This window comes from Chionomys nivalis, chromosome 20 (genome assembly GCF_950005125.1).
Source record: "Chionomys nivalis chromosome 20, mChiNiv1.1, whole genome shotgun sequence".
Lineage (NCBI taxonomy): Eukaryota > Metazoa > Chordata > Mammalia > Rodentia > Cricetidae > Chionomys > Chionomys nivalis.
In genome coordinates this window covers 23,606,674-23,622,606 of record NC_080105.1, presented here as the reverse complement: position 1 = coordinate 23,622,606, position 15,933 = coordinate 23,606,674, and the positions used below count along the sequence as shown (strand labels likewise).

Sequence of the window (15,933 nt, the reverse complement as noted above, 5' to 3'; positions counted from 1 at the left end):
AATATAACAGTTAATGTATTATACTTACATATTTTTTATATTAGATGAATATTTTAAGAATATTGTTTTCTTATTTTGAAATATTCCTGTGCACCAAGACACAATTTTTCTTGCTACTTTGGGGGAACAGCTTTTTCTTTGTATGTCTACATATTGTTAGGTCATTGTGACACAGTCTGTTGAGGAAGATACTTTTCTAAAATTATATATGTCTACATAGTCAAAGTATATTAAAGTTTTGTTCTACTTTTATTTTTTAAACTATGTTTTAATTAAAATAGAATCACTTTTGTGTTACCTTTTATCCTTCCAGCCCCTCACAATTAACCCTGCTCTAATCACTCCTAAGCCCTGAAAGTCTCACCTAGATAGCCTCTTTTTAATTACTGTGATGCAGATAGATATGTGTAAACATACAAATATTTCAATTACTCTTGTTTCATGTAGATATGCACAAATATATAAATACATTCTGTGGAGTCTGTTACTGTTGATTGTGTATATATGTTCCAGGGCCTACCACTCTCCATTTGACAACCAAAAAGCGTGTTCACTCCAGGGAGAGTCCATTCTTCTCCCAGCAGTTGTTCGTTTCCTCTAGTTCTTTGCATAGAGGTGAGGCAGCAAGACCTTCCCCTTCGGTGTTATCATATCCATTAACATTCTAGGAAAGACTGTGCCTCCAGATGACGTGTTGATCTTCTGGGTCTTAAAATATTTTCATCCTTTGTTCTATGATATTCCCTGATTCCTAGATGGAGGAGCTATGATATAGATATATTGATTGGGGTTGGCTCCTTGCAGTCCATTGACTTACCTTTAAATTACTATTTATATAATAATTATCTAGCTTTTAAGTTCAAAACATTCTCAAATAATCAAAATAACAAATACAATAAAAACCCACCTTTTAAAATTAATCTACTTTACTGCAAGTTAGTGATCTGAAATCAGGATACTCAATCCTTTACTAGAAGCAAGACCACTAGCTTTGATAACCACTATAACTAGCAGCATAGCATGAAGATACCACTTCCATCTAACTTCCAATTTCCCAATTATACTTCATTAGCTATTTAAATAATAATGATTCCTTGATAGTGCTATCCAGTTTACCACTGTCTGAAACATCTTTCATTTTCTTTAAATTGAAAGTATGTTTTTCTTACACTATATTCTCATTAGTTTCCACTCTCTCAAATGTTCCCATGTCCTCCCAATCTCCCCACCTGCTCAAATCCATACTCCATTCTTTCTCTCTAATTAGAAAACAAACAGACATCTAAAAATACCTTGGCATGAAACTATTTTTTTCAGTTACTTAGAAGAATATAACTTACCTCTCATTTGTCAAGTATTTCCTCAACTGTATTTTTTTATAGTTTATCTTGGTTGTATAATTTATTTTGGCTGTATTATTATAGGTTGCATATTACCAAACATAGGTCATATTGATATTTATCATTACTGATAACTTTCACATTGTTACCCATTAATATATCTACACATAGGAGATATATCTAACCACATATACACAAACATTACATACACATATGTTTGCAGATATTTTTGTATTTACTTCCTTAGGTGATCACTGAAGAGCTTGGTTTTACATTGTTATTTCCAGGTCTATAAAGTTTATATCGGTTTCTCAGTTTTCATATCTTCTCATCTAAGAGCAGGAACTTGATTCCCATTACCCTCCATACAATTATTTACTTGATCAAAGTGTAACAAATCTCTGGTGCTACTTTGTTTTGTTTGTTCCCCATATTGGTTGCAGTCTGAAATTCTTCTTTTTGTATCCTCCTGAGAAGAGTGTCCTTCAAATTCTATGTCTATGGGTTAGAAACAGAAAAGCACACACTCCCTGTTCTTTCCTGGATCTTACATACCTCATCAGATTTCTCATTGTGATAATGTACACCCACTTGATCTCTACCTAACATGCCATTTCTTGTAGCGTTTCCTTACAGAAGTTCTTCTCTCCTGCAAAACTCTAGAGACTGCCAGCACATAAACCTATCTTACAATGGCCATCTGAAAAAAATATTAGAACTGCATTTCTGTGAATAGAATAAATGAGTTTCTGTTTTTATTCCTAAAGTACAAATTGTAAATCTGTATTTATAGTCATCAAGAATATTTTGCTCATTTAAGAAAAAGGAGAGTTCTCCCAAGTGACATGTATATTCATTTAGCTAAAATAAAAACAAATCTCTAGGTTGAGTTGTTTTTCATCTTCAATTATACTGTCTATAAGAAGGGTAAAGCTTTGGTACAGAATTCTGTTACAAATTCCTTAGAGTCATTCTTATGAAAATTTGAGTTGTTTGATTGTTTGCTCTACATTGGCCTAATGAACACTTTCTCCACTGTGATTAAAAATAACATCTCCACCAAGTGTCTGAATCGCACTTTGATATTCTGCTTTTCCTTCATCTCTAATCTTAAAAGCCATGTTCTACGTCTTTAAGGGACATTTAAAAGAAAGATTGCCGCTGAAAACATCTGCAACTATTGTCATTTGCTTTTCAGGCCAGGGATGTGGACTGTAATGAACAATTTAGAAGCACAGTTGGCCATATGGATGCTGTAGCAGTTATTTGCTCTGTTGCTAAACATAGGAGTGTATTGGATGGCTATAACAGCTTTCGCATTGGCACGGAGAAGTAACAGATTGGCCAAGGGCTGTTTAACAGGTGCCGCCAGTGATAGCAAGTAGATTTACCATCTTCTCAGAGTTTCATACTCCATAAAAGTTTTCAAAAGATACTTAAGATAAAAAGGAAACTCCAAAATTGCTGGCTTCTTTTACCTATTCCAGTCTTATGGGTAGAACATAGTTTCTTCAAAGCATGACCATACTGTATTCATCTCATTCTTTGATTCGCTCTCCATACTCACTGTCCTCAGCTGGGTCTATTCCTTATTACTCTCATACCATTACAAAAATCTCCTAAATCCCACCCTCCCAAACACTCATTACTCAGTAAAATTAGGGATTCCACAACAGTGCAAGGATACCTTCTCGTTCTAGTTATTTTAGTTTGCTTTTATGAAATATCAAGAATTAAAACAATGTGGGAATTAGAGAGGTCACAGCATAGAGGTGACAGTTAAAAACAAAGGGAAGCCAAGGCAGGAACTTGGCGACAGAAACCAGAGCAGAGAGCATGCAGGAATGATGCTTACTTACTGGCTTGTTCAGCTTGCTTTTTTATATAACATAGGACACCTGTCCAGGGTTGGCATCTTCTACAATTGATCTTCCCATATCAATCATTAATTAAAAAAATGTGCCAAAGACTTATCCCTGTAGGAGCCAGCCATGATAAGCTAAATGTGAACAGATCACCCAAAGGAAGTTCTTTACTTTCAACCATTATCACCTGCCAGAATAAGACACAGCCATTGATAAGTTTAATGGAGGCCTGAGTCTCAGTAGTTTACCCTGAAGCAATACCTGGTTGCAGGAAGGACCATAAACTAAGATTACCTGGGGACTACCCAAGAATAGAACATCCAAAAGAAATGCCTAACATTCCAACTGCTGTAGATAGAATCACCTGCCAGCACACACTTACCAGGACACCCCTAGACAAAAGTCAGCCAATCAGATGTCCCAAACCTCAGAAACCTCTCACCGCCGCCTTTACTACTATAAAAACCCAACTCTAACTGAGCTCAGGACTCTTCATTTATTCCACTCCTTTGGACATGTGGAGAGACCAAGCTTGCAAACTTGCATAAAATAAAGGCTCTTTGCTTTTACTCTGTCTCCTTGTTGGCTTTTGGGGGACTTTGCAGATTTGGGCATAAAAATCATAGGCCCATCTGATAGAGGCAATTCTTCAGTTGAGATTTCCCCTTCCAGGGTGTCTCTACCTTGTGTCAAGATGATTTTTTTTTCTTTCCTTTTTTTTTAAAAGATTCACCACACTGCTGCTTTTATTATGCTCTACACCAACTCTTCCATCAAGGAAAGAGAAGCAACCACCTCACTTGGTCTCAATTTCATTCATAAGATGAAACAGGTGCAATGGATGGCTTCAAGCATCTATAATTCATGCTCATGAATGTTACCAGGAGAACCTAAAGGCATCTTTGGAAATGAAAATGACAAAATCTGATCAATACACTCTTACAGTTACATTATCAAGCATCTGTAAAGGCCCCAAGAGGATCATAAAGTACATATAAAAAAATTTGACCTAACAAGAGTCCTGGATCTAAAACATTGACCTTTATAACCAAATTGATATTTACTTTAATATTTCAATATGATATAAATATATTAATATTATTTACATATGCACATGTCTTTTGAATGAGTATGTGTTGTACTTTTTAAAAACGAATTTAGAATTTGATGTCTGAATTCATTGTCTTTTCTCGCGTAGGGAAGAATGCATAAACTCTTAACTAATTGATTGAATATCAAATAGCACTTGTGTGGATTACATACATGTAGTGAGAAGGCAAGCAGGCCAGCTTTTCATCCCGCCCAGCTCCTGCAAGTCTAGCTTAGCCCCAGAACAATTACATGGAAACTGTTTTCATTTAAACACTGCCTGGCCCATTAGTTTCAGCCTCTTATTGGCTAACTCTAACATCTTAACTAACCCATATCTAATAATCTGTATGCCAACACAAGGTTGTGGTTTACCAGCATGAGTCTAGCCAGAATTCATCTCGGGAAGGGGAATCATGGCATCTGACTCACTTCCCTTCTTCCCAGCATTCTGTTCTGTCTACTCCACCCACCTAAGGGCTGGCCTATCAAAAGGTCAAGGCAGTTTCTTTATTAACCAGTGAAAGTAACACATAGACAGGAGACCCACCTACATCACACACAGGCAAAAAATATATATCTGACAAGACAAAGTACAAAGTTTAGAGCCAAGACCACCGGAAGTTCCTTTATTTTCACATTATATTTGAAAATGACTATTTACTTTTGTTAATGACCTTCTGCATCTTGTTGGTGACATCATAGAGTGGCATGGCTGCCATTTGTGGAGCTTAACTGGCTATCTTTCTTTTTGTCCTTGCTCTTTTGTAAAAGCATGTTAGTTTGCTCATGACATTCTTTGACCTTTATATTCAAATCTCTGTTCAACAGAGAGTGGCATTACCATATTTTAGGGAAAAAAAATCAATGATTTCTGTGGTTTCTCCTTGTAATATGCTATTTACTCTTTAAACCTTTGTGGGTTAATGAAGATGTGCCCTGAGACATTTGTTCATTAAAAAAAATGCCGTAGAGTTGAAATTTTAAAATTATTTTGTCTAATTTTATTTCTTCTGCTACTATTCATACTTTTTGAATTAAAATCACACTTAAAAGATGCTACAAAAATTAATTAGAGAAACAATTGAATTACCATTTACTCTATGCCTAGTGCAAATCAAAGTTTTACAGCAAAGGCCCTTCTCGATAAAAACAAGGATAGCAAGTCACCTCCTTCTGTTTTCTTTATCTCAATTTCAACAAATGAATGGGTCCCTGAGTCCTTTTACAGCTCCCTAGGCTGTGGTCCCCAGAGTACTGGTATCTGCATCCTATTTTGCATCTCCATCTGCATTTTATTTAAAGTGAATGAAATCAACACTAGCGAATTCCTTTTTTTTCTGTTTAAGGGAAAATCAAGAAGGTATGACATAATTAGTCTGAAAGTGAAGACTGACCCTGAGACCTGTATTCCTGCTGTAATTAGCTGGAGAAAATAGCAGTGTTTTACTGTTAGGTGGAATCACACCTTAGGAGCCTGGAAATGCCAAATGAACCTTCCAAATTTTAAGGATACCATCCACCTGTGTGTATGTTCAGAGGCCCTCACTTTAGACTTACATAGAGCGAAGGAAAAAATTACCTCTAACTCTTAACTGTGATGTCACACTTTCCTTTTTGATGAAATATAAAGAAATGGTGGAGTAAATTCCCTATTCTCTTCCTTTATTTAAAAGTTTTTATTTTCATTTACGTACCAAACAGTTTCCCCTCTGTCCCCTCCTCCCTCCCCCAACACTGTTTTCCTCCCACCCTTCACCCCCATCCACTCCTCAGAAAGGGTAAGGCCTCCAATGAGGAGTCAACAAAGTCAATCATATCAAATTCAGGCAGGTCCAAGCCCCTCCCTTCTGTATCATAGCTGAGCAAGGTGTCCCTCCTTAGGGAATGATCTCTAAAAAGCCAGTTCATGAACTAGGGATAAATCCTTGTCCCACTGCTAATGGCCCCACAAACTGGCCAAGCCACAGGACTGACCCACAGTCAGAGGGCTTAGTTGGGTCCTATGCAGGTACCCCAGCTGTCAGTCCAGCCAGAGAGCTCCAACTATCTCTGGTCAGCTGTCTCTGTGGGTTTCCTAACCACAGGTTCTATGGGTATTTACCTCAATAAGATATTTTTTGCTCATTTGTTTGATTTTTCTATTTTCAATTTTATGTCTGAGATTATAATATTATTAAAGTATTTCTCCTTTTCCTTTCCTCCTCTGAACCCTTCCTTCCATACACCATCCATGCTCTTCAAATTTATGTTTTTATTGAGTAATTGCATTGCATCCACATATGTGTATAAATATAAATATACATATATTCCTAAATATAAACTGTTCAATCATATTATTAATTGGATATATGTTTTCTGGGCTGACCACTTAACACTGGAGAGCCATTTACTGTTCTCTTCCCTGGAGATGACTCTCCCACTAACAGCTTTACACATTGCTTATTATTTTTTGTGTAGGGTCGAGGTCTCATGGGACTTTTCATATCTGCCTTGGGATTCCACTAATGCCTCCTTAGTCAGTTCACATTTGGAGAGTCATGGTGGTGAGACTTTTTGTATGTTTCTTCTGATATTGCTAGTTATCATGATCTCACAGCAAACGCACTGAGTGTTTGACTCTTGCAGTCTCTCCACCTTCTTTTTGGCATGTTTCCTGAGCCAAAGGTATGAGAGTGTTTGATAGATGTACTCAATAGGACTGGGCTCCAAAACTTCGCCTTCAAGTGGTGTGGGTTTCAGAAACAAAAAATTTAATGTTGTAGACATATGTTTTTATACTCACAAAGAGGATAAAGATTGAATCATTTTTATGCATCCACTCATACCCTAAACACAAAATTATTTTTATATCCTATTACTTTCACATAGTTAGAATTTTGGATTTATGTCACATTCGTTATCTAAAATTATTGTATCAGTGTGAACATGTACAAGTCATGAGTATGGCACTATTAGAAAGAAGGTTAGGTCAATCGCAAAGGACATGAATCATCATCCTGTAATTTTCTACAGCAGTGTTGGGAAGTGAGGAGGAACTTCAAAATTTACAAGCAAAACAGTATTTCCACTTTCGATTTTTATAAGAAAGCCTAACTACATATTAAGAATGAGAGCAGTACAAAAACTGCATCCATAGGGAAGGGAGCTTTAAGCCATTAGAGTCTTATGTACTCCATCGAAAGTTAACGGAAGACATCTTCAATTAAAATGAAGAAATGAACCTACAAAGAAGAAATGGGCACCATGAAAGAGCATCCCACTAAACAAGGCAGTGGGAACATTTCCCAGTGCACTGTTGGCAGCACACACACTTTAAACTGGTTGACTCTTTTGTTATAGAGAAAAATATTCTGGGTTATAGGACCAAGGAAAATGAAACTGCTATAGTATCTAAAGAGTTGCATATATAGACAGATGGATCATCTAGATATTTCAGACCCTGTGGTTAATTAATGACACACATGGAGGAAGCTATGTGGAAAAGATAATACAATTATCAATTTCGAAAAAAAGGATCTATAAAAAATGAAATTAAATTAGGTATTTTTCTGGCTTACTTTGTTTTCCCAACTCTTTGTAAATTGACCCAATTATGACCTACTTTTCCTCTGAACATTGCTCTTCTGTGAATACAAATTTGTTCGCTTATGCCATACATAAACCTTTATATTCAAACCCCTGATCAACTGGGGGTGGTAAGACCACACTCAGAACATGTGTATAAGTTAATAAGACACTTGGAGAATATTTTCATTGCTACAATAATTATAGAAAATGAATATGACATAAAATGATAATTTAACTCTGTGCAGGTAATAAGACATCAAAAATATTTTTGTGTTTGGGGTATGAAGAAAAGATTCAGTCTTTAGCTTCTGTGGGAGCATCAGAGCATATACCTACACCATTAATTACCTCATTTAGATAACTTTAGGTAAATACACAATGAATCTCTCTCCTTTCTGTTCTTATTGCTGGGGTGTGTGTGTGGGTGTGTGTTGTAGTTGCTGTTGTATGTAGATGTACATGACATATGCTCAAATGTAGGAATCAGAAGTGGGTATTAAGTGTCTCTCTATATGATTTTGTTCTTTATTGCCTTGAGAGAAAGTCTCTCACTGAACTGAGAGTTTGATGTCTAGGCTATAATGACCAGAGAGTTCCTGAAACCCACTAGTTTCCACCCATCAATGTTGGGGCTGCATGTACATACATGTATGTCTAGATGTTCTTATTTGGGTACTTAGGATTGGAACTCAGGTCCTTATCTTTGCATAGCACATATTTTACCCACACAGTCATCCCCCAAGTTTCCAACAAATCTGTTTAAAGAGTTAATGATTATTTTTCTATAAAAATAAAGATAAAGATAGGCCTAGAGGCTATTTTCCTATACTAAACCTTGAAAATAAATTTACTCTTATGTACTAACTAAGAATATAAAATAAATTATTTTCATATGTTAGCTTGTATATTTTTATATGATTAATTTAAATAAATTTTAAAGCAGAGAAATTTAACCTATACAACAAAATGTTTCATTTACATAATTATCAGCTAATTACAAAACTTGGGGCCAGATAATTGAATGTTTGTAGAATATTATGTAAAGAATATTAGGGGAAAGAACACAGAGTAAGAAAATATGATTTTTAAAATTTGACCTGACTGTGCTACTTATAGCACCTAAAATGTCCTCTATGGCATTTGATAACTTGGATATCTTGATGAACAAATGGTAGAATATTGCCCACTCCTGAATTATCTTGCAGTAAATAATATCTTGTACTTGGTAAGAAGTCAAGAGTTAACTGATCCCAGATCTAGCTCTGGTACATCAGTGTCTCTCTGTGAATCTTCCATTTGTTCTGCACAGGCTTTAGAAATTTGGTGAGGAAGTGAGTAATTGAACCTAATAATAATAAAATTCCTTGACTTATGGTGACTGCAATCAGACATTGAAAAAGGACTGGATAATGGTTAAGCAAGGAATCTTCTCTTTCAATAAAACATTGGCAGAATCATCAAAAATTAGCTTTCAGAATCCTAAAAATAAAGCACATGCTTGTAACAGTCTGAGAAGTGTTTATTCAAGAAAATTGATGGAATTCTTTAACCCCAAAATGTATTTAAACTTGGTTTCATGCCCAGGTTTATAGCAGTCTGAAATACAGCACCATTCCAGCAGCTTCTCTGAGAACAGGCAGCGTTGGTTGCTCTTTAGATAGGATATCTAGAGAGGGTTGTCACTGTGTGGCCTGTTTGTACTGTTATGACAGAAGATAATAATTCCTTGTCTTAGACCATATTTGGGGAAATCGTGGTTCAATGGACATTTGTTGAAAACAATCAGAAATTGGTCTTGTTCTCTATTGTTCCAAACTTCAAGTAAGAGTCTGTTCAATATATTAAACAAGCCTGAGGTGTGAGAAGCTTATGAAACTTGGAAGAGCTCTCCTGTGTTCTGACAACTGTGGAAGTTATACAGGGCTGAGGGCTATGTGTATACCCAGAGGAGACTGAAGAGACAACCGCTCTGACTGAGCCTGGGCCCTGTACTAGGAACAGAAAGGTAAGACAGAGAGTCATATCTTCCTGAGCATAGAAGCTGTGCCTCAAAGAAAATGAAACTCTCTGACTGAGTACATAATTACAGGCTCAAGAAACTCAAGAAACTACTCTCCAGCCATTCTGACCTCAAAGCTCACAGAAAAAAAAAAAATAAGTGCCTAGAAATCACTGGAAAGCACTGACCAACAAAGAATAAAATCTAAAAGCAATAAAAACTGTGAATTGGAGGTAAAAGCGTGTTTGGGACTGAAGGTGTACCACCACACATTGTCTAGCTATGTATCACCATAGCTATGTAATGCTTCCAATTTTCAACAAAGTTTTAGAAGACATGCAGAGACAGAAAAATATCCTGGGGAAAATAACAGAAGAATTTCTCTAAAGTGATTCATATGTGACTATCTTCATCATGTGACTATCTATCTTCCTCATGTGACTGTCTTCATCATGTGACTATCTTCATCATGTGACTATGCTCATCAGACAGTCAGAAATCAGCTACTAATTCTAGGTTAAAATATTGACTGTGCCTTCTCCTTTCCTTCTTGCCTGTACAAAGCCCGAGATCAACCAGGATTGGTTGCATTTGGTCTTTCTGGGGCATGAAAATAAACCTCCACAATATGCAGTCTTTATATTTACTAGAATACATTTTTATATATGACACAGTATTTATGTTCAAAGGACGTCATACCAACCTTGAGAGTTTTCACTAAGTGCAGGAAAGTGCATCTGTGCACACACACAAAAAAAAAAAAAAAAAAAAAAAAAACCTTTTATTTTTTACAATAATGAAAAGCACAGAATGACTTGGACATATTTTAGGTAGGCATCCATCAGCCTCTATAATATTCTTCTCTTTTTCCAGGACCTCCAGTTAATGTAACATGCAACATATTCATAAACAGCTTTGGCTCCATTGCAGAAACAACTATGGTAAGTCTCTCTGCTTGTTAACAAATTTCACACCTGATTAATTTGTAATTACATTAGTGGGAATTGACAGTTTAATTTGATATAATGAGATTTTAATAAATGAACTTAGTGGAATGACTAAATTGCTATCAACTATAGATAATAATGTCTATCTAGAAACTGTTTATTTATTTATTTATTTATTTATTTATTTATTATTGGAAAAAAATTTTCCGCCTCCTCCCCGCCTCCCATTTCCCTCCCCCTCCTCCCGCCCCTCTCCTCCTCCTCCCACTCCTCTTCTCCTCCCTAGAAACTGTTTATTAAAGAACAAAAAAAAGCATTAAAAACAAGATTGGATTTTTCTAATTCAGCACTATAGTGTTAGATTTCCATTTAAAATTAAAATTCTACCAGATTACTTATTTCCAGTATTCAACAAAAGCATACTAGTAAATATCTTGATATTTCATTATTCTCTGCTTACGGTCTACATGTATTGTACTTTTGTGTATTCGGCTAAATTCCCTTCTCCAGTGAATAAGTGCTTTCCCAAACATAAGACAGAATTATAATAAGAGATAGTCCTAGAGGTACAGGTCTCTCATCCCAACTACTCAGGAGTCTGAGGTAGGAAGACCACGGGTTCAACTGCAGTGTGGGCTGCAGAGTGAGTGGCAGGCTAGCCTAAAAAATTTGGACGCTATCAAACTAAAAAAGCAAAGGGAAAACGGTAAACTAGGAATATATGGCTTCATGCCAGGTGCTTCCTCAGAAGTGAAGACTTAGGTTTAGACCTCAGTTATAATAAAAAAAAAAAAAACTCAAAGCTAAAATAATCTATCCAAACTATAATCATTGTGTATTTTCAACTAACAATGCTGTCTTACTGAGGGAACTACATCCAATTAGGTTAATAAGGCCCAAGAAAATAAAGCTGAGCATTATAGATATACCAACTTTGTATTTAATATTAATTAAATATTATGTTGTACATTCTTGTTTGATCTGTCATACTAATCGATAAATTTAGCTGACATTAAAAAAAAGCAAAAATATGCTATTGAACCACTAAATATCTGTAAAATGATCTAGCAGCCAGCATTTAAACCAAGTGTGGTGGTTCTTATTATGCTGTATTCCTAATCTTAACAAGGATGATTTGCATTACTATCCTGGGTAGACTTAACTAAACTATCATATAAAATACTTGAAAAATTAATATTCCCAAATCTGTCATAAGAAAATGACAATCATTTGCATATTTCAGACTCAGATAATAATGAAATTTCTTATGAAATAAAACAAAAATTTGCTAATTTAATGGGGAAATTATTTTCGCTGTCATTTGTTTTGGATTTAAAAAGAAAGGAAATGAATTCATCTCAACACAAAGAATCTTTCAGGCACCATTTCCGTCAAATTGCTGCACTATTTATCATCAAGTCGCATTTCTGTGGTTCCCTCCGAATGCAGTAGTTAGGGGAAAAAGCATTGACTAAGAATAATAGGGCTCAGCCGGGCAGTGGTGGCGCACGCCTTTAATCCCAGCACTTGGGAGGCAGAGGCAGGTGGATCTCTGTGAGTTCGAGACCAGCCTGGTCTACAAGAGCTAGTGCCAGGACAGGCTCCAAAGCCACAGAGAAACCCTGTCTCGAAAAAAAAAAAAAAAAAGAATAATAGGGCTCAAACTTCAATGGATGATAAAGATTCGTAGAATTATCTTTAACACAGCATATAAATACATATGAATGTGTATTAAAGCAAGCACAGGAAATGATACAATTTCTTATATAAGAACAGTGTGATTCTGTCAAGCATCTACCTTAAAAGTAGCTGTAATTGTTTCAGACTAGCATCTTCTAGAGTTGTAATGGGTAGCTAGTTCATCTCCTGTGTATGTGTATGCTCCATCTAAATCATCAAAAGAAAACAACAACAGGCTTTTTTCTGTGTAATTCTGTTTATATTTGTGTTCCTTGGCAGCGCTCTCATTTTAATTTATTCTATACATGAACTGCAATCCTAAAATCTTGGGAATACATTTCCTTTTATTTCTCCTGTGCAAGATTGCTTCCAGAAAATACCTTCCATAATAACAGTTGGAAAAATTTGCTGTCTTACTGAAGGAAGGCAATGGGGTTTGACTGAAATAGAGGACCTCCGATTTTCAGGTTCCTGAAGGATTCTGTTCTTTATGAAGCAATTCTCTAGCCTGCCACTAAACTGTCCATCATAGCTACAATATGACTCTGCTGACTAAATTTGTTAACATTTTGCATTGTGAAATACAGTAAACATACAGATATAACAAACATTATGTCCTTCTTGCAGTATAGCAAAAATTTGTTTTATATATTGTTTAGTAAATGTTAGTTCAAAAGGCAGTTTTAGAAAATGGCCCTCTCTTTTGACAATCATGAGTAAGAATAAGTAAAGATTAATAAAAACCCCAGAGATTAAGTGCTCATTAAAACTTCACATTGGTGTCTTTCTTTTTTATTTTTCCAGCTTACTAAATATATGATGCTATTATTTTCATCCAAATGCTCAGATTAGATATTTTAAACGTTTCATACTATCAGCTACTACAGTTGAAATATGGTTTCCACCTCTCAAAGTAATAGAGGGGAGTAAGACTTGCTACTATATTTTGATCAGAAGTATCAGAAATTATTTTGCTTCTAGTTGATTAAATTGTTATATTTTATTCATACTGTCCACCATCATTACTCTCCAAATAAATTGCATGCTACTGTTTAGTAACTGTATTTGTTTAAAATTTATTTAACAAATTTTATGCTAATATATGTTAACATGTTTTACATTAATTTTATGCTAATAGCATGTTAATATTTTGTGTGAAGTTTTACTCTTTTGGCTTTTTGGGGGGCACTCCCCAGCTCCCCCCAAAAAATCACAGGTGGAGGGAGACTTATTCTTAATTATTAATACCTGCCTTAGCTTTGCTTGTTTCTTTCCAGCTTTTCTAACCTAAATTATTCCAACTACATTTTGCCTCTGGGCTTTTTCCTTTTCTTCTGTGTTTTTCACTTTCAGTCTTCCTCCATGACTGGCTGGGTGGCAGGGTAGCTGGTCCATGACATCTTCCTCCCCATGTTCTCTTGTTGCTTTCTCCTTCTCCTCTTCCAGCTTTCTCCTTCTGTTTATCCTCTCTGCCTGCCAGCCCCACCTATTCTTGCTCCTGCCTCGCTATTGGCCGTTAAGCTCTTTATTAAGACCCTCAGGTGCTTTAGACCAGCAAAGAATCACAGCTTCACAGAGTTAAACAAACGCAGCATAAACGAAAGTCACACACCTCAAGATAATATCCCCCAAGATAATAGTTTTATTACATTTTATTTATTTATTTTTATTGTGTGTGTGCATGTGTGTATTTGCCCACACATGTACATGCACACCACAGAGGACATGTAGAAGTGAGAGGACAATTTATGGATGTTGGATTTTTTCCTTCAATCATGTGACTTGTGAGGACCGAGCTTTGGTTGTCAGAGTTAGAGGTAGCTGCCTTTATGCACCAACCACCTTTCCAGAGCCATATTTTTAAATATATTCACATTATTCCACTTCTGTATATATGTATAAATATATGTGTGTATACATATATATATGTATATAAACTAATTCAACTATGATTACCCATTAGATTAAAAGAACATAACAAAGATATTAAAAGTATTTTTAGGCAATCTTTTACTAGCTCTCCAGTACCATGTCTGCCCACATGTCCCCACTATGTTGATAATGGATTGAACCTTTGAAACTGTATTCGAGCCATTCCAATGAAATGTTTTCTTTACATGAGTTGCCTTGGTCATGGTGTCTCTTCACAGTAATAAAAACCCTAAGACACCATGTATTTTAAGTTTATTCCTAAATATTTATATATATTTACTAAAGATTAAAATCTTTAATAAACCGTAGCTCAAGTCTAATAGCGCTTAAAAATAAAAACCCGGAGTTGATATTGGAGAAAATATAGAGATCAGAGAGACAAAGGAGCAAAACCACAGCCACCTTACCCACTCAACTTCCCAGCTGTAAAGAAAGTGATTTTCTGTTTCCTCCCGCCTTATCACTTTTTCTCTCTCACTACCTGTATGTCTGTACAGACCTCCAGACCTCTATGATTAGCTAGTAGCTAGCTCCACCCTCTGATCTTCAAGCATGCTTTATTTGTGCAAACAAGATAACACCACAGTAAACCTTTTTTATTTTAGGGTAGTTAATAACTAATGAACGTTTGTAAAGGTACTTGTGTGTGTGCACGTGTGTGTGTATGTGTGTGTGTACTAAAGCTACATTAAGAGCTCATCTCACTCTATTGAGAATTGTTATCATTAAAAAATTATAGAAAGTAAAAAAATTCCTACTGAGGATAATAAAGGAAATGAGACCTCTTATACATAGCTATGGGGAATACAAATTAGTACAGGCAAAATCAGTAGGTAGTTACTCACAAAACAAAAACAGGAACTCCCCTGTGACTAAACTATACCACTTCTGCATCTATAACAGAACTCAAGGTCACCATATCACATGTGTGTGTACATATCAGTGTTCACTGCAGCTCTGTACACAAATAATAAGTTAGCGAATGACCTTAGAGATTCATCTACAGATGTATAGAGGCCATGTGGTATATATGTAAATATATATATATATATATGTAAGCAGATTCATTCACCTGTAAAAAACAACTGAAATTATGTTCTTTCTGAAAAACAGACACAACTTGATATTATTGTATTAAGTGTAATAAATCATACTCAGAAAAAATAATTTATGTATTCTGTTATTTGAGGATTCTTTATTTTATATAAGTATCCCATATTTACATGTATACACACATATATATGAGAAATTATCCAAAGGAATTACATGGGTGTTGTAATATGAGTGGCAGGGCCGTGTCCCCGGCACCCGGCCGCCCGCATGGCTAGCTTATGTCCCGAAATAATTACACGGAAACTGTATTCTTTTAAACACTGCTTGGCCCATTAGCTCCAGCCTCTTATTGGCTAGCTCTTACATATTGATCTAACCCATTTCTAATATTCTGTGTAGTACCACGAGCTGGCTTACCAGGAAAGATCTTAACCTGCGTCTGTCTGGAGTGGGAGAAT

General features: G+C 35.7%; 1 protein-coding gene across 3 annotated transcripts in view; it reads left to right on the top strand.

Moving 5' to 3' along the window:
* Window positions 1-15,933, top strand: part of Glra3 (glycine receptor alpha 3) — a 137,708-nt gene that overhangs the window by 45,904 nt on the left and 75,871 nt on the right. For 2 of the 3 annotated variants that reach the window (XM_057752657.1, XM_057752656.1), the window contains exon 3: window positions 10,737-10,804. The exons of the other annotated variant lie outside the window; for it this stretch is intronic. In XM_057752657.1, coding sequence (XP_057608640.1) covers window positions 10,737-10,804 — 68 coding nt within the window. The remainder of the gene's footprint in view (window positions 1-10,736; window positions 10,805-15,933) is intronic. 3 annotated transcript variants of the gene reach the window in all.